The sequence below is a fragment of the Rhopilema esculentum genome, chromosome 17, assembly GCF_057945365.1.
Source record: "Rhopilema esculentum isolate cy_ngs chromosome 17, ASM5794536v1, whole genome shotgun sequence".
In the NCBI taxonomy this organism is placed as follows: Eukaryota; Metazoa; Cnidaria; class Scyphozoa; order Rhizostomeae; family Rhizostomatidae; genus Rhopilema; species Rhopilema esculentum.
The window spans coordinates 3,402,065-3,422,122 of record NC_142831.1 but is presented as its reverse complement, the minus strand read 5'-3'; the positions used below and the strand labels follow the sequence as shown (position 1 = coordinate 3,422,122).

Here is a 20,058-nt window from a genome sequence, read left to right as displayed (position 1 = left end):
TTAAACGAATAAATACTGTTGTTTTGCTCGAGTGCAACCATTGAATGGTTTTTTGTTTCTAAACACTCTCAATTAGTATTGTGGTTCGTAATAAAAAATTAATCGCGGGAAAAATGTCGAAATAGCGGGGAAAACTTTCAAACGTTATGATTTCTTCCCAAGCTAGCATTACATAACGCAGTGGCGGTAACCTAGGGGGGGGGGGGGGGTGCAACTAGGTGCAGTAACCCCTCCTTCACTGAATTGAAGCAAGTCTGGCGCCCCTTTTTCGGAAACTGTGCCCCCCTTTTGAAGAATGAGAATCAGGTTTCTGAGACTTAATTTACTTCAAGGATTACCTCAGGGTATACAATAAATTTTGTGAAAATTCCCTTACAAGGTGAATGGAGAGCCCTCTATCAGTAGTTAGGGTCTGAAATTGTTATGTACAGCGTACAGTCGTCGCTATTTTCTGAAATCTGTTGTTGTTTTTCTAGGCGATGCTCCCGAAAAACATTTATGTAGTTAAAAGTAGAAACAGAAAACATTAAAATATATCCGAGTACTATGTAAAAACAGTGACTAAACAAATACACTGTGTCACATAAGAATTTTCTGTCTCCACAATAATTGTCCAGTTTCTGCTTGAATAAGTTCAATGATTTGGCATCTACGACATCTCTTGGAAGACGGAGATGCAGTCAACTTGTTGGTTTATTGAATTCTAGGGGGCTCTAGGACCCCATTGCCCCAGCTCGTGGCTCGTACGCCTATAGTTGTGCATCATTTTATGTAAACTAACTGTTTATCGAACTGAAACCAATAACAGCACTGGTTTAATATAGGGCAAACGGTTATGAATATCCGACTACAAAAAATTCAACCAACGAATGACTTCTAGGGTTGGACTAAGTTAAAAAATAGGAACCATTGTTTTATACACTGTTGTAAGACTTAATTGCTACTTTGCAAATATTGGTTGACTTTAACTTTCCCTTTGACTTTAACTCTATCCACTCTATCCAACTTGTCGGTACTAAATTTATATAAACCTTGAAAGCATTTCAGAAAACAAACAATCATTCTTTGTGCATAAAAATTATATTTGCCAGTGATGTCATTATATTCACATGACTGCTGTTTCGTCACCATACGTAATCAATCTATCAAGTGAATGAGAGGCAGGGTGACATTAAACAACAAAAATGGCGGAGGATTCAGTGCAGTTGGACGATGGAAAGGTAATGTTCTTTAGCTTTCTAAAGATATGTGAGAATCGAAAAAACTCTAAATTGCAGATCATGTATTTAATTTCATGTATCAAAGCTACGAATTATTTTTTAGAATTCAGCATTTCTTTTCTGAAAGTTGTAAAGTATAACGCATATCCCCTTTTCAGCGATGGTCTCGTACGATGGTAAAGTGACGAATAAACAGAGTATTTTTAACAATTTTTTTGCGGTACATAATTTGATAATGGCTTTAAAAAAAGCAAACATTTTACAACATACTAAAAGCTTTTTCGTCTGACACTCCTCAGAGCATAAAACGTCAGAATCAGGATACGAAAGAACACGATGAACAGGGGCGGATCTAGAAATTATTCTGAGGGGTGCTTAAACGTAAGAGTTGGTAACCAAGGGTGTTGATATGCACAAACTCCGTACCCCTGCTAATAAGCCATAATGAAATGAAATTCTTCCATAAACTAAAAAGCCTAGATGCCTTGATTGGTATAGTAATTTTTTGATACACTTTTATCAGAACTTGGAACTTTGGCTTCAGCTTTTATGCCAATTGAACGCAATTTGCAGCTCTCTCCCTCTTATATTAACTTAGGGTACAAAAGTATAGAAACTGTAGTCAAATATGATATGATGGCCTGCAGTGGCAAAAGGCCCGAGCCCACAAATTTCCAAAGCAAAATTTGATTTTTGACTCTTTGCAGCCATTTATTAGAACTTGATCAACTTGATCCAAAAATAACGTGGCTGGTGGAATGAAGCCCTTGAAGTGCAGTGCATGTCATTAGAGACAATAGGTTCAAAGGAGTATTTAAGAACACAATAGAGAAAAGTTGGACAAAAGTTGAACACAATTTGTTTGTAAACATATGACGCGAAACCAAACAAAGGTAGCCTGCATGCAGACTCTGTTGACAAAATTAAAAATAGGAGAAAAAGTTTCTCTCCTCTTTTAAATTTCAGAGTCTGCACACAGGCTACACAAAGGAGGCCCTGAATGTTTCGCTATGGGCCTGCCGTTTTTAGTATTTTTATGAATTTGAAATCTTTAGAGAAAAAAATATTCGTAGGAATATAAGTAAGGATAAGAAGGAAACCCCTTTAGGTCAAGAATAGAAAGGGCAAGTTTTAGAGATGTTTTGTATGTAGTTTTTGAAATGATTAAAAAAAGAAAAACAAGGGCTCAGGTAAGCTTCATCCTGAATCTAAATCATACTTCATGGTCTATGAATAAGACGTGAAACACGGAGTTGAAACTTGGAACCGTTCTGTTATATAAACCAAAGCGTGTACAAGTTCTGCCGTTACAGCATCGAGCATCAGGAAAAGACCCATGAAAACATATTGCAAATTTGCACTTCACCTTAGCATTCGTCGCATGCTGTATCATAATTCAACTCCCCCTGGTCAACCTCAACTCCCCTTGTTCAAGCTCAACTCCCCCTGATCATAAAACCACTATACATTTGACTGTAGATTGAAGCCAAGAAACTCCCCCTGGTTTGGTCGGTATTCTTTGATGTTTTGGAATTTGAAATCCATGGGTTCTCGCGCAAAAGTTTAGAACCCGTCGACCTGGCACCGTGATTGGCTAGATTCACCTCCACGGGTGCAGAAACTCGTATAATTTACAGGCCACGGGTTCCTCAAGTGGCTGGTTATAAGAGGAGACAATGCTTTTCGAGTCTGTAGAATGCTATACAGAACAACCAGGGGGAGTTTGATAACACTTCAATGCATGGACTGAAATAGCAATGTGAGACGGCATTGAAGCAGATATAACAGTTTAAGGAGATGTGCATACTTCTCGGTAAAAGTGATAATAAATGGCTTAAATAATAATAAACAAAATTGTGGTAGAATAAGCTTTAATCCCCAAAAAGTTTTTCCTCAAATCTGAGGGGTGCTCGAGCCCCCTTTGCACCCCTTTGGATCCACCCCTGATGAAATATATATACCCAGTTGTGGATAGAGTAACTTTATTAGAGTATTTTCAGATATTTTTGCCACTTTCTATCTCTAGATACATCGAGTACCGAAGCTTTATACTTTTAAATATTTAAATATTTGCTCGATAAATATTTTTGGATGACTGAAAAAATTTTGTGTCGATAACCACTTATGCGGGGCACTCATGTTAGCATATTTTCAGAGCTATTAACCTGATTTCATAGTTTTGCTCAATCCATCCACGTTCATTATCTACAGAAGGGCTTATATCAAAGGGGTCCAATATATTAAATAGGTCAGGTAAAAATGGGCTAAACAGGCTAAAACTAATATCAGCTTGTAGCTGATGGAGACCTGCTTTCTGCAAATACAATTTATGTTATGCAATTTAGAACTGAGTAAAACGTTAAAATTACATATAAAATCCAATCTTTTCTTCAAAAGTTGCCCTGTACCCTAAGCAAATGTTACTTTCTGCAGCTGTTCTATGACCTTCCTATTTGATTTCTTGAAAGAGTCAGTGGTCTTTCCTTTTGATCCTCTTCCAGGGTATTCCACAGTCGTTGTCCTCTATAGCAAATTTAGTTTACCTTGTTTAATTATGTATTTAGGGACATCAAAGTTTTGTGCCACTCCTGAGGTGGCATTTGATGTTTTTATGTCCATCGAATAGATAGCAAATATTATCAGGCAACCTCTGAAGATGTGAATTTTGCATGATGATCAGTAGTTTTCTTTAATAAAGATAATGATATTGCACCTTATTTTGCTTTTTGTAATATATTCTCATCATTTAGTACCAGCCTCTCTGTAAATAATAAACCATCCCTAAGAAAAAAAATTTGTTCATGAAGCATTGTTGTTTAAATTTCTTTTTATTTCAAACTAGACTGTTTATAATCAAGACAATGTATTTGTCCACACATCAGTTCCAGCATCAACGCATTTTGACAACATCATTAGAGGAAATTTAAAAATTGTGGAAAAGGTTAGTTTTTTATTTATTTGATGCTCTAGCAAACAGAATCAACATTAAGCTGAACAGAATCAACAGACAAAAATGTGACATCTATAAATGGGTAAAAAAGCTTCTTTCTGCTAGAAATTTTATACATATAGGTGCAGGAGCCAGAGGGTTGGGGTATCAGTATCTCCTCACAAGGGGGGGGGGGTCAGTTGAGACAATGTTAGCATAGACTTCCTAAAACCTATTTCTATGTTAAATCTATATGTGGAAATATACTTGCAACAAAAGAAGAAGTTGCAACAAGGGAATTTGACTGCAGAGGAGAAATAATTGAGGGAGGAGGGAAAATTATGTTTTTTCTGTTTTGCATTTGGGCAGAAGAATTCTAGCCCCTCCAAAATTTATGTGCACTTTTGTCAATGTCTATGCAGTCATTTCCTTGATATGACATTGACAATGCAAAATTGAAAGAAATTATTTGAAATTGTCTTCAAAGCACAAGGATTTATACATAATTATTTAATTCCACCCAATTTATTCAAACCACTCCCCCCTCCCCCCCCCAAAGATGAATTTGCATAGTTTTGATATTGATAACAGAAATTTTCAAGAAGCTTAATTCAGGGTCTACAGAAATGTTTCTTTTAATTTGTTCCTTTTTGTTACCAAAAATTTTTTTAAAAGTCTCTTGATTTTATCAAGTAAAAGTTACTTTTGAAACAATTTTGCTTGGTAAAATGTTTACTTTCTGAAGTTTCTTAACTATTTCTTATGAGTTCTCTAAATTTAAGGGATATTTTGTTCTACTTTTCATTTCTAGAAGAATTTTATAGTATTTTAATATTGAGTATATTCATTGCTTAACCATATTGTGTTTGTACTGTAGATTTCACTGCTAATGCTATTTGGTAAACAAGCATTGTGTAGTAAAAGATTTATTCTTATATTTTTGGGATGACCTTCTGCTCTCAATTATGTAATGTAATAATGTCACTTGTATCAAAATTTTGAGAACCCCTTGGAATGATTGATAAAAGAAGTTCCTTTTTCTTAAAATTTTATTTTGATATATAATCCATTTTGACAAAAATCATGATCACATTTGCTTATTTTCAGAAGAATAGTTTCTTAAAATATATCCAAGTCAATGAATACAGGTACTGCCCTGAAATAAAGGGAATGCAAATCTTCCATTATCTTGTCACCATGGGGATACAAAATTCTCATCAATCATTAGCAAAGAGTTTTTTTATTAATGGGACCTGTTTAATGCATACTAGTCTTTTGTTTTTGGGTATGTTGTTGTTGTTCCAATTCGAACTAGCTTCTAACTATCTATTAGGGTAACGGGTACTATGATAAGATGAATGATTTTTCAAATTTTAAAATATGAAATTGTGAAATTGAGTTTTTGCTTTTCTCATTTTGTTTGGAATGCCGCACTTTCCTTTCCTGGTTTTTTTGTAAATATCTAGCATGTTCACACTGATCTGTTTTTTGTTCAAAAATTGAGAGAAAATCACAAAAACAGAGATGAAAATATCTATATTGCTGTTTTCAATGTCTACATTGCTTTGTTTTTATGAGTTTTCACAGCATTTTTGAAAGACTCTATTTTTGTTATTTTGTCAGATTGAAATGTTTGACCAACATCCTAAATTATTTCATCCTATGATACTAAATCACAGAAAGCAAACACCTTTTATTAAAAACCGGATTCTATGATATGTTTCTGCTTTTCCATGCTTTTTTCAAATTTTGTGATACCAAGGCTAAGTTTGTTTCTGCAGTGTGTTATTCACTGTTCAAGATTTCCACCTGTTGCTATAGTCCAAAAATCGCAAGCAAATCTTCATGTGTTTATGGAACTTTATTTAATATATAATGCTGTTTGTTTGGTCCTTTACAGAGCAACCTTAAAGAAGTTTAGCTTACTTTTGTTAACTGTATTTCTGATTTTCTTAAGGCTAATGGGGCCTACATTGATTGGAGTCCTGATAAAAATCTACCATCTGACATGGAATTTGAAGTGCAGTCATACCTATCTGGAGATTATGAGTGGGGTGTTGTTAGTAAACAACCATCAAATCAAGGTATAGAGATTAATTTTTACCAGATTAGTCATGGTATCTTTGATAATCCTGCCAATATGTTAATGAGTTACTCATCTTTTTCAATTTGTTTTCCCTGCCATAAATGTATCTCTAGAACTGTTTTCTGTGTTTTCTACCAATATAGGTGTTTGTAACAAGACAGACGTAAACAATTCTGGTCACAAATACAGAATTCATTTTAAAGTCACAAAACTGCACTCAATCAGGCGCTCTGACCCAAAGCTGGCCTGGCCATATGCAGTATTTATTTTGAAAGATGGAACTACCCAGCCAGCATTGCATTTTCATTCTGGTGGAATTACTGCCATGATTTCAAGACTGCAGCGTTATATTTGGATAACAAGGTAACTTTGTACCTGAGAAAGTATTATCTTATATGAATAATACTTAAGATATTAATAATGAATATGCTTGTGAAAATCTAATCCTGAAAATTTTTGTACCTTATTCAATTTTTTTCTCAGAAATTTACATAATTGAAATTACTATAAAGCAAATAACTAAGAACTAATTTAATGTCTGTACCGGATGCAAAGCATTTAGGGGGCTTGGTATGGACATTCCCTGAATATTTTTCTTTCACTGAGACAGAATTGCCCACATGTGACCTTAAGTCCGATAAATGTTGCCTGATTGAAGAACAGATGTGTATAAACCTATTTTTTTTAAAAAACAGTCTGAATTACTATGATGGTGCTCCCCTGGTCTGTGTGTGCTCAACAACAGAAACTTTTATAATTACAGAAAGACCCCCTTGTATGTAAAAAGTCTGAGTGACTCCCCTGGTCTGTTACTTCTCAACTTACATGACAAGGATGATACCAAGGAAAGCAGAATGCCCTGACTACCCCAAGGCCTACACCTAGAGAAATATGTTAAAGGGTATAGAAAAAGATGTTTACTTGTAAGGACGTACAAAGGAAAACAAGAGTGAATTTAAATATAACAAAGATAATAAAAGATAACTTGAAAAGGAAAGTTGATATATATTTCCCAAAGAATTAGCTGTCAAAATTTCTCACAGGAATCACTCTGTCGCTTCAATATACCCCAGTGTAAGCTTCAAAATTATTTTTTTTATTTTCTGTTGATCTTTCCTCACCATAAAGAACTATTTGCAAGAGGTTACTGTTAGAAATATTTTTTGTGTATTTAATACCCCCGTCACCAACTACGTTTTCTATAGACATAATACCCCAGTTACGTTCTAAGTATGCTGCTATAGGTGTTTAATTTGGAAATGCTTAAACAGTAATTCATTGTGGAAAATATATGAAGAAACTTTTAGGAAAACATGATGTTGTTTTGTTCTAATATGCTAGAATTTGCTAACCTTTTCGATGCTGCAAAGAATTTCAGTTAACTGCTTACCTATTTTCTGAAAATCTGTTTCAGAGCTTCCGCAAACCAGAAGCTGTTTGTTGTTGAAGATGTAAATGATGCATTGGGAAGGCCTCTCCATCAGCATAAGCTCTTTGACGAAGAACCTGAGGACACATTTTCAGTGCGTGTAGCTAATCATCATAGTTATTGCTGTTTTTATGCCTGTGCACAGTTTATATCCTGCCCATTTGTCCCCTGTTTACATGATAGCCCATTTCTATATAGACATTACGGTTTCCACTTACAGATCATCAGCAACCTTGAATATGCTTAAGATTTGTCACACAAGATGTCTTGAACTTAACCGTTTCCTTTTGGTAATTCTATTGGTGTGCTGAATGCGTCTAGAGACTGTATCCAAATATCTTTAAAAGACAAATCACAGTACTACTTCAATAATCCATAAAAGAATGATTCTTTATGTCTATGCTTTGTTGGTTATTTGATACTTATGTTCCAAATGCAAGGCATTGCTTTGCTTATTCAAAAGTCATTTAAAAGTCATTATTTAAAAGCACTTTATTTCTTATTGTTTTCTTAAATTCAGTCTTACAATTAACTGTTTAAGATTTAAATTCACAATTCTAATTTTAAATTCAACACTTTTACCATTTTGTTCTATTTGAAATATTTCCTCTCATCATACAGAAAATTTGGAGTCAGGCTTCTGGGACACTTCAACAATTTTCCAAAGTTACACGACTACTGATGGACACTATTGGTCCACAAGGTGGCCTAGAGGAACATAGGCCTATTTCTCCTGCGATGAGAAGTATAGAGCGTCCAAGGACGACTTCGAATGGCGATCAAGGGTTTGAGATACTGAGTGATAGGGATGACAAGGTCAGTACGCAAGATTAAAGAAAAGAATAAACGATTTCGTATAAAAGAGTATGGATGAACTTTACACAGGTTCAAGTAGCCTTATTTTTCACGTCATCAAATCAGAAGACCGCTGCCTATAAAATTGTAAATGCATTACCTTATCAAAGAAAGGATGCGTGTTTTCCTAAATAGAACTGAACTTCTTCTTCTGCTTCTTCTTGTTGTTCTTCTTCTTCTTCTTTTCCTTCTTCTTCTTCTTCATGTACCGTGACATGATGTTTATGCTGTAGGCGTTCATGTATTGCCTTTCATGTTCTGGCCTGTCTCTTTTCATCTCCCTCTGTCTCTCGCCTCCATATTCTTCCTCACATTCATTCCTCGTATCCAGTCAAGCATCTTCATCCTTTGCCTTCTTTTCGCCCTATTTTCTTTCAATTCTGTCTCGATGATTTTTTTTTTAATTCCATCATCCTATCTGCCTTTCTGTTTTCGCCTTTGATTGATTGGCTAAAAATACGAACTATGTAGAGAAAACAAATGATCGGAAGGTTGAGTTTAGCTGATGGGTTAAAATAAAAACATTAAGATTAATGGAGACATCGTATTCTAAGTGACCTAGTAGATACCTATACTGTGGTATGAGAATGTGAAGAAATGAATAAGAAGAAAATTGCTTTTCTGTCTTTAGACTGTGAATGGTAATGACTTTTCAAATTACTTCCCTAACAGTTTTTATATCCGCTTGCAGCCGGATCTTGGTCCAAAAATATTGACAATTAGAGGCCAAAGATTGCAGCCTGAAGAATGGTGTGCATTTATGGACAATGATGGCAGAATCAAAGATGTTCAGAGATTGAAGGAAAGAATCTTCAGAGGGGTAAGCTTTTCGAATATTTTAAATAAAAAGGATATAAAGAAGAACGGATGTTTTCAAAAGTTATTCGATCTGGCTGTTTTTAACGTAGTTATGTCGAGCACATTCAGGCAGGCTGACCAAATATGCTTCTGAATAATTTTCAGAAAGAATTCTGGTCTTGATGGGGCTTGATTTTGTAATACGTGCAATAAGCTGTGAAATTTAGGAGATTAAAGACTTCTTTGTCTATGGCAGGGTATTCATGAAGACATCAGAAAGGAAGCATGGAAGTTTCTTTTGGGTTATTTTCCATTCGATTCAACATACGAAGATAGAGTGAAGATAAAAGAAGCAAAAACGTAAGTAGATGCGTAAACATAACGACTTTTGAAGTTTTTCAGTTGAAACTATCTAATCCTTTCTCTTCCACAGAACTCTGTCGGTCTCTGTTGTGATTCTGCTTCCCATTTTGTTTTGCGTTAAATCTTCATCGTGTCAAGCTTTGGGTCATGTCGAGCCTAATCTTATCGAATCTTATTCTCATCACAATTAGACTAGAGTCTGCTTTTTTGTCCCATAAACATTCGTGACTGCATGTCGTACGAAGAGCAAGTTATTTCTGTCTACGTACCATTCAAAGCTGTATTGTCATCTGCTTCTTTTTGTTTAAGAATAATTCCACTCACTTTAAGTTGACTGCTAAATTTCTGTATCCATGTATATCTTTGAAGTCTGCTGTCGTAGTCTTTTATGGCCTAATTCCTTTTTCATAACTTTTTGGGGATCGTTGGAACAGTGCCATAAATATACTTTAAATAAAACTGTGTCAAAATTTTTACTACTACCACAAGAGCTGCGAAATAGAGCAACAAAAGCTCAAGTAGTGCTCATCGATGCGGAGATATCTGTTCCTTAATGTATCTTCTTGGACAAAATGTTTGGTGTATTTCAAAAGCCCAAAGTATTGGGATTGTGACTTTTGAAGGGACTTCAACTGGCTTCCCAATTTCAAATTATCATCCATCATAACAAGATATTAAGTTTTATGTACGAGACTTATTTTATTTCCATTAACTTGAAAGCAAGGCATAGCTTCAGATGCTTTGTTTATAGTGTCCCAACTTTTGGCAAAACAAGTTATCGTGGCTTGTGTTTCAATTTTGTTCTTGGAAACCACATACAATTGCAACTATTTCTCAAAACAAGCAAGTTCAGCATTGACAAAAGTGCGAAACTCTTCAATTTATCCGAAACGAAGGAAATAGAAGTATCGTTGGCGAACGTAACTGTTGGTGCCTTTTTTAGAGCAAAGGAAGATCATTTATATCTTCCTGTGAAAAAGGTTGAGTGTTTTCTGTAGAATAGACATTTCCAGGAATCGAGAAAGGCTCATGTACATTCCTTTGTTGTGTTGTTATCTTGTCTCTTCAATGAAAACCACCTCTTCGTCAGATTTTTCATCTCTTCCATTTCAGACTTTCAATAGGTGTGCCAAGGTTTTAACTTCTTTTAACATTAACTAACTTCCCAATTGTATCTTTCCTTTAATAAATGTTGCACACTTCAATACTGGCACCTGCAGCCATAAATATGGCACCTAAACAGAGAGATTTAGCTGTGATTATTTCTTTTTCATCAGGGAAGAATATTTTACGATGAAAAAACAATGGGAAACTATGAGCCAAGTTCAAATCAAGAGATTCTCAGAGTTTGCAAGTAGAAGGCAACTTGTAGGTAAGAGTTAGAAAGTTATAACGAGGGAGGTGAACGTTTTCTTACTGTTAATAACATTTCATTAGCTAATTGAAATACGATATTCTTCCGTTAAATGCGCTTTTGTGATAAGGGTTATTAGTTTTTATTTTATCATTAGATTATAGAGTCATTTATGTTGAATGACTCAGAAATTTTTATGATGAATTTAGAAGACTCGAGCATATGAAATTTTGAAGATATTTTTTACCCTTCAGCATTCAGTAGCTTATTTTTTGCAAAAAAGTCATTTTGAGATATGATATCCTCGGAGTATCCAAATGTCCGATAATGGCTAACGGTAAGCAGAAATTTGTATCCTGGTTCGCAATGAGAGGAAGGTTGGTGCATTTGATTGGTTCCTTGTTTTGGACCAATCTGTGACAACTTGCCTCTGACCCAGCTGAAGATTTCAAAGAAGAATGAGCTCTTTTTGGGTGCAAAATTTGAATTTTTTTATTTTTATGTAAACAGATTCAAAACATCCTTATAAAAAATTAAGCTTGTTTCAGATATTTTAGGATCTATGCGATATCAAGTACTCTATGACAGACTACTAAAAAGTAATTTTCGTCAACTTGACATTCCAGATAAAGATTCAATTCGAACGGACAAGATGCATCAATTTTATGGAGGAGAGAATAATGAAAACACAAAAAAACTTTCAGATATGCTGAAGACGTATTGCATGTACAATTTCGATCTTGGTGAGCAAAATGAATTTTTAAGCTGCCATAATATTGTTATTTGAAGCAGTAGAAACAGGAAAAATAAATGTTTCCATACTTAGAGTGTCTATTTCTTACACTGCCAAATTACAGATATTTCTATACAGATGTTTCGGAAGCGATGTTTTCAACAAGTTAATCGAATATTCTGCCTATGGGTTTTACAAGTACTTTCTATACGAAATATGGAAAGCTTGGACCTTTTCTCCGGAACAGTTATGGAACACTCATCTTTATTGCTATCAAACCCATTTCTACTAGAAGAAGAATGCTCCTTATACGTCCTAGTAAAACCAACCTATTGCTACGTAGAAAAAGAGGAGGTATAATAAATGCCTCATGCGCGATAATATGGCGTGCTTACCTTGCTTTTAAATTTTGCTGAATATAAAGATGTTTCATATACTAAATCTCACATCTCCAAAATCTATTGGCTCACAAACTATAGATAATCTACCAGGGCCATGCTATAGTGGTATGGCTGGACGCATTGTCTATTCTGTTCTAGGCCTTTCGCAAATGAGTTCGAATAGAGGTGGGGTAGAATAAGTTATTTGCCTAAAATATTGGCACCATAGATCTTTTGTAAGTGTGATCTTATCTTCTCGGTGAAGCAGAGATCGCTAGATTTACCCACTCGCCCACTGCCCCCCCCCACTTTCACGATTAAATGCCTTAGGAAGCTGCAGTCTCCTCGACGGAGCATGTAAGGGCCCCTCCCCCTCCCGCAAAGAAAGTGTCTAATGTGTCAGAGCAAAACCGAGGCTATTATGTTCGGTTTTATCTGTAATGCCAAGTGTTTTCTTTTCCTTCCTCATGGAAATAGTCAACCCCTTTGATCGAGAATTATGGTGCAACTTGTGGTCTTCCACTGGTATGCCTTTTTGTTCCTGGTTTACAGCTACGAACAGCATTGCTCCAATGGATCATAGTTTTGATTAGAAGCATCCTCAAAACAACATTATGCGCTATTTTACCAATTTCAAAGAAACAAATAAATATCGTGTATTAAACCAGCTGTGTTGCACTCTTCCGCCATTTACCCAAGCAATTTCTCTAAACTCAAGAAAAAATCTTTGCTTTTGTCACCAAGCCATGATAACGACGTAAACGATTTTATTTTCATAGGATATGTCCAAGGAATGTCCGACTTGCTATCTCCGATCCTTCTTTTGATGGAAGACGAAGTAGACTCCTTTTGGTGCTTCTGCGGCCTAATGGAATCTGAAGCCAACAACTTTGAAATCATGCAGCATTTTATGCAAACCCAACTTGAAAACCTAGGCATATTAATCAAATTTTTCTACCCAAACTTCTACCAGTACTTAGGTAAATATTTTGTTATTGTTCTTTTTTCTTTACGTAGTAATGCAGTTAATTTGATTCTTAAGTATCATAATTGATGCAAATTCCTGAGTGCAGGTATTGAATCCAAAAATGCCATAAATTTCATGGTGCTATTGCAGCCATCTTTCTCGCCAGTTAATAATTTGCTTTTCCCTTCCCATTTCAGGAAAACGAGCAAAAACTGCCTTTTGAACACTAACGTTCCATTTCACATCTTTGACAAGACCATCGTTTAATTTTAAAGCGCTTATAAGAACACTACATTCTAATCTATTTCATTTATAAAATTGGTCCAGCCAGATTTCTTCTCACTGTTTGTTGAGATGGTACATGTTCTTGTCCCTTCAATCTGCTCCCTGAAATTTGATGTCCCTTCTTGTATTTTTCATGCCCCTTAATTGCACTGTATTTTTTCTTCACAATGCGTTGTATTTTTTTCAGAATCAAAGGAATCTGGTAACCTGTTCTTTTGCTTCAGATGGTTGCTGCTAACGTTCAAAAGAGAATTCAGCTTTGAAAATACAATGATTCTTTGGGAGGTAATACAATATTTACACGTGACGTTTACACGTGGTACTGAGGCAGAAGCCTCGTCATTTTCCTGCTCATATTGTTTTCACAGTTTGACAGCATATGGAAACAGCGTCAAAATGATACCTTTCTTGAGGATACATCTCTTATCAACAAATACGCAGCGGCATTTTAATTTAATCGTAATGATCACTTTTTTAATAATGTATTTCAGAGCGAGACAATTGGCTTGCAAAGGAGACTGCTAGGATACGCCCAAATTAACACTAAATCTTCTAACACTGTTTTCTCTACAATTTTATCTCTTCTTCTGACCTGACCTGATTATGAATACGTGTTGCTTCAAGGTTTTATGGACTCAAACATTGACACCCTACTTCAAACTGTTTATTGCATTGGCGATTTTGGAAGGGTTAAAAGACGATATGATGAGTCAGAACTTTGGATTCAATGAAATATTGAAAGTAAGACCTTGCCAAGTTATATTTTGATACTCAAAACTTTATTCTTTTTGTATATACTTAGTTTAGAGGAAAGCATTCAGTTTTTAGAAAAACACCCAAAGCTTTCGTTTTTGATCACCAAAACTTTAGTTTCCTAAACCTTTTCTCTACTTTGATTTTTATAATAACCCTTTCTTTGTTGACTCATATAAAATTGATTTTTCCAAAGCGCTTTGTTTACAATTGTAATATCGATTTACCATTGCGTCATTATTGTGCATTTACAGTGGTGCTTAAGAATTGGATTGGGTACACGAGAGTTTACACGTATTCCGTCTTTTTATTCCATCGTAGAATTGCAGTTAAGTCTAATTTATGTGCACAGCTTAAGCCAATGTCGTAAAGAATTTGTAAAATTGGTGATGTTTAATTGCCACATCCAATCAAATCCTATCCTTATTTCTATTTTTTGTTTTTTCTTTATTTACATATTTTCTGTTTGTGATAGTTTACAATCCTTAAGCCATTTTCTTTTAATTTCTGCCACTGCGTTGTAACTAGCTGTAATCTTTATCAACCCATTTATTTCCTGTCAAACAGCACATCAACGAAATGTCATACAAATTAGACTTGCCAACAATTTTGGAGAGAGCTGAATCACTAGTTCTCCAAGCTCAGCGTTCAAAAAATATCCCAGATGATATCATCCATTTTATCAAATATCCGGAGGCTACAATTGAAGGCCGCAGAAGTCCAACAGCCAAGACTGAAAACACAGTTGAAATAAACATTCAAGAGGATAGACCATCATCTAATGATACTTCATGTGTTCTATCACAAAATAATGGCTGCATTGACGAGGTGGAAACTGAGAAGGTCCAGCAGACAGGCGATGAAGTCGTGGAGCTCTGTGAAGATACGAAGTCTGTTTTCTAAGTTTAATGCTAGATTTTTTTGTGTTTTACACAAAGTTTACAAGATTTTGGATTTTGCATAAGCAAATTCATATATATATATATAGTCACTGTAAAATTCATAAACTTATACCTCACATTGTGATTTATGCGTTTATAATCATTATTGTCATTATTCTCGATATTTAGCTTAATCTATCCTATCAAATTATTTTATAAACTATACAATTGACAATGTTTGTATGTAAGAGATATAATGAAATTTTGATACGCAGGTGTGGACTGAAATTGCATTGACTTTTATTTCTAAGAGAGGGGGGGGGGGGGAGTAAAAGCAAAAATACTAACTTGAAAATGTAGGCCTAGAAAAATTGACGTAGAGCCTTGCGAAAATATCAAGAAACGATAATCCAGAGACATTTAAGGCTTTTTAGGTAAGTTAACACAAATTTACGTAAATATTGCTAGCAGCGAAATAGAGTGAACACCCTGTTTATATGACGGATTTCTTTGCCAGTCCATTTCTGTTAACTAATTTGTATATCTAAGGATACCCATGGACAGACTTGTGACGCAAATGTTTTATCCTATTTTCAGTCTTATCGTGACTTTTTGTGTTCTCAAATTCAAAAAGATTTTTGTTGCAATAAGGAATATCTCTGGTGTTTTTATTTAGTTTACTTCATTATAGATACTTTAAAAACCCTTTCGGCTTACAAAATTTGTGCTTAATAAGAAATTAAATACTATGAAAACATGAATATATATATAAAGTAAGAACTAAGTAGAATAGGGATTGGTATACAGTTTCATAGTTTTTGCTGCTTTTATTGCTAAGAAATTCTTGAATTTTTTAATCCTAAACTACTAAAGAATTTATTTCCCAAAACATCAGAGTAATGAACGCCTTTTCAATAGCTTTGAATGCAAACAGCATAAAAACATTTACAGGCAACATGTTCTTGAAGGAAATTTTCTTATCAACGAATACGGTATGATGGAAATTACAGTTACGTCTAACTTTGCCGAATCATACGTTACCAAATGCCTTTCCACCTTGAAAAAAACTGGAGTTGGCTCACTGCCAATACTGATAACTAAAACTACTAAGATACGAATTTCAAGAACAGCCAACTCGTTATGTGATTGTAGCAACTGTACCTGTAAATGCCGTACGTACATAGTAACGTAGCTAAATTGGTCAGAGTTAGGAGAAAAAGACGAGTGGCTACTGCTTGGCCTCTGCTGGTATTGCCTCTCCCTCTTGGATGCTGAAAACTCCCTTTTTTGAGAACTAATTAAAAAAATGATCGTTAAATCGTGGACGTTCATTTGAGGCGGGGGCTTCATCCCCTTTGCTGCATTAGCATACATACATATTTCTAGTAGAAAATTAACGTGGTTAAAAAGCGTGTTTAGAACTCAGCGATTATTACGCATTAATTTTTGCCTATGTCTTCTGTTCAACCCTCGAAGTTGTGTCACAGTAAAGAAGGAAAATATTTGCTGAGGAAATGACATGAACAGCTGCTGAAGACATGGACCACGCACCAGTCTAAATGTGGGAGGGCTGAAAAGGGCATGACTGAAATTGTTTGAGGCCACGCCCTCTAGATAGCTGGAAAACGCCCCATTTAGAAAATATTGGCTTATTTCTGCTGAGGTCAATCTGGTTCAATAGCTATAAAGTAGATAAAATTAGCTTGGGGATAATAAAACATCAAGAAAAACACCTAGAAAATGAACAAAAGGGTTCTAGTCAAGAAGAACTGCTACTGCTTAGGAGTTGGAGTTTACTATCCAATGTTGCGTTGGAGCATAGTTAGAGGAAACTTTTTCTAGAGTAAAAATTTTCTTATATGTTATTGCAAAAACGTGGAGGGGCTATAGCCCCTGCTAGCCCAATGGCTGCGCGGTGCCTCACTGAAGATCGTCAATTGACTGAGTTAACCCCCGTCCACAATGTCTAAGATTATGGAGAACATCTGCAATGATACGAAGTCACTACTTCAGACTGAATGATTTATTGAATGATTTGATAAGTCAGGGTTGTTGCCTTACATTTTAGAATGCACCTCGCTCAATCGGCAGAAGCATCTCGTTTTTAATACATTCTTATATCATATCTTATCTAATGTGCAAATCAGATCTTCCAAAGCTACGTTTTTATGCTGACCTACTTCTTTCATTGAATCGTGGCCACTGCCAGGCACGTAAATAATAGGGGGGCGTGGGGGGCGTAACGCCCCCCAAAGTTTGGAAAATCCAGTTACAGCTGGAAAACTTAACGGTTGACTTGGAATTTTTTCTTAGGACCAAACGTGTGAATTTTATATTTTAAGACGTTTTTTTATTTTAAATGTAAAAATTCTAAACATTAAAATTCACAGGCTGAATTGTGAATCCCGTCTCCAAGTTGAATCAAATTACGAACAGGCAAGGTAAATTTCCAGATAAAAAAATTGAAACTTTACAGTTTGAAATAATAATACCCGCATTGATCAGAAAATATTAGAGTGGGAGTTTTTTAAGAAACTACGAGTAGTTAATTAAATAAAAAATTAAGAATCTTTCAGTACTAAAAATTCTCAACGCTTCTTATAAAAAACGAGTTTTTGCTAAACTCCCCTTGTTATTTGTTAACGTCCTTGACTCCTTATCATAAATTCCTATGACAAAACTGCTGTGAAGCAAGAACACATTGCAAAAACTGCAGTAGAAATATTAGATCAAAGAAGAGTGTTTCATCTTTCGAATCAGGCATATGCACAAGTTTGTTCTCAAATCATCATTTCAATTGTAAAGAATGATAAGGCATTTGGCCCTCTTTTTTGTTAGTAGTTTTCTTCGATCAAGAACAAAAATAAAAGGCTCAAAATCTTGGTGGAAAAAATGTATTTTAGATCAAATTGATCAATTGATTTGAAAGAATACTACTAATCATTAAGTATATCTAATACTGGTTTTGCTTAAATGTTGCTTTACTTCTTACAGTAAGTTTAAATGTTTTTGTTTCATGTTAATCAAAATTTAGAGATTTAGGCTTTTATCCTTTAGGCTAATTATTGAGTAAAGTTTTGGTAATTATAAAGAAAATAGAACTATGGTGTTCGGGCTATTTACAAATATCAATTTGGTAGGTACAGTAGATCTATTGGTCGAATGAACAATTTATCACTTAAAGTTGGAATTTTCATCCTTCCACGCCCCTCCAAAATTAGCAACTTGTTTTCGTCCCTGGCCACTGCATCTAAATTTCACGAGCCTTTGTCTTCATGGAATGTCATAGAAATGAACTAATAGGAAACGAGTGGGGGGGGGCAGGCCTCCCAGAATTTCCAAAATCTGCTTAAAACAGAACAAAAGAAGCCCTGCTCTTGGTTTTTAGCATGTTTAGCACCCCCCCCCCCCTTAAAAAAGAAGTTTTCTACACTTAATGCTAGCTACCGATGCTTGGTGTATTCATTTTTTCCATTTTGTTGCAATGAGAGCTTTTAATTTTGAGTTCATATGGATTTTTACCTGACATGACCTTATCTTCGAAGGCTCATTAAGTATAAAACCAAGATCAACGGTTTTAGAACAAATCTTATTTCAATTGTAAGATTTCCTTGCTTAGCTATTCTCATCAATTGTTGCTAATCTATGTACTTCCCCATGAGGAGGATGACTGGCTGGAAGGAGGGCTCCTTAGAACACTTGTCTTGCAATTGTTCATTTTCCATTAAGAATCATAAAGAATCGAACGTAAGTGAAGAAGCCAGCTTTTCAAAGTTTTGTATTTCCTCAAACAGATTTTTCGATTAGAGGATGTAGGCGTAACGATTTATCGCAGATGTTGTAGCGTTTGGTCTGCAAAACACTTTTCGATAATTGATATTCATGTGCATAATGACGAATGTTACACTATTTAGCAATATTTAAGTTGACACGCCTACTTGAAATTTATCATGCCCTCGGCAAAAATTGAGTAAGATTTCTAAATTTGGCGAAAGAAAAATATAATTTATTTTGATTCAAAGTATTGGAGATCTCGACATTGTCATAAATAACTTGATAATGTTAAAAACAACGCTAAAAACATATGGAATAATAAAATCAAAGAAAGTGTAAGAGCAAGTGCGAGCTGTAGCAAAAAATCTGAAGATGAAAGGAGATTTAAAATGTCTTGTTTCAACAGTTTGTGAGCATATAAAAGACTTTAACAATAAAAGAATTTTTCTAGCAACCCAGTTTCAAGTATGTCCGGTTATAAAGGGGGAATCGATAACTACAAGTACTTAAACATAATAATTTCGAATATGAGCCTTTTATTATGAAATGCATTCAAATTAGCTAGAGCGCAGTTCTGATATTAAAAGGCGAGTTTGGTATCCAAAGGCTCCAACTCTCCCGATCTGGGCGGGAATCTCCCAACTTGAGCGTTTTCCCCGTTCCCTCGATTTCAAAGCGAAGCTCCCGCTTTAAAAAAAAATTATGAATCTTTTTTAAAACTTTATTTTTAAATACACAAATGAAATAAGTTTCCCCCTCGACTAGTTTGACTAATGAGTGAGCTTCTCTTTAATGAATTCCCTTCATATAATTTACCTTGTATTATTTGTTCCCTTGAATGTATATTGTTATAATTTCACATAACGGTGTTCAGTTTGTTCTGTAACATTGTCTTATTTTTTGCAGTTTAGCTATTTTGTTTGTTTAATTATCACGATAAATTGTATGAATTGGAATTTAAAAGATACTGAAAAACTGAACTGAACTGAAATATATTTCTGAGACTAAAATATGGACACTCTCGCACCCAAGGAAAATCTATGCCTACTCGTGATTTCCTCACATTATTTGCCAGTAATCTGCTATGAGTGCTACAATTTTTTCCATGGTAACACATGCAGCTGATGTTCGTAGGTCATATGACTCTATAATAAAGCTAATTGTATGTAGATCGCATCGGGTCGTTCACTTAGTTGCAAATTGTATTATGTTCATTCATTTCACTTCGTGCACAGTATGTTGAGATAGACC

General features: G+C 35.0%; 1 protein-coding gene across 1 annotated transcript; it reads left to right on the top strand.

Moving 5' to 3' along the window:
- Positions 1-1,069: 1,069 nt before the first annotated feature.
- LOC135696448 (TBC1 domain family member 15) lies at positions 1,070-16,476 on the top strand. Its single transcript, XM_065215845.2, has 14 exons — positions 1,070-1,220; positions 4,063-4,161; positions 6,107-6,233; positions 6,379-6,598; positions 7,650-7,758; positions 8,286-8,480; positions 9,211-9,339; positions 9,574-9,677; positions 10,958-11,052; positions 11,661-11,777; positions 12,927-13,127; positions 13,587-13,684; positions 14,024-14,140; positions 14,720-16,476. The coding sequence occupies exons 1-14, from the start codon at positions 1,185-1,187 to the stop codon at positions 15,053-15,055; spliced, it is 1,983 nt and encodes a 660-aa protein (XP_065071917.2). The 5' UTR covers positions 1,070-1,184; the 3' UTR covers positions 15,056-16,476.
- Positions 16,477-20,058: the final 3,582 nt, after the last annotated feature.

Coding starts and splice junctions, on each gene's coding strand:
- LOC135696448 (XM_065215845.2), top strand. CDS start 1,185: ATGGCGGAGGATTCAGTGCAGTTGGACGATGGAAAG. Junction 11,053..11,660: donor AAGTAGAAGGCAACTTGTAG/GTAAGAGTTAGA, acceptor TTGACATTCCAG/ATAAAGATTCAATTCGAACG. Junction 13,128..13,586: donor AAACTTCTACCAGTACTTAG/GTAAATATTTTG, acceptor TATTTTTTTCAG/AATCAAAGGAATCTGGTAAC.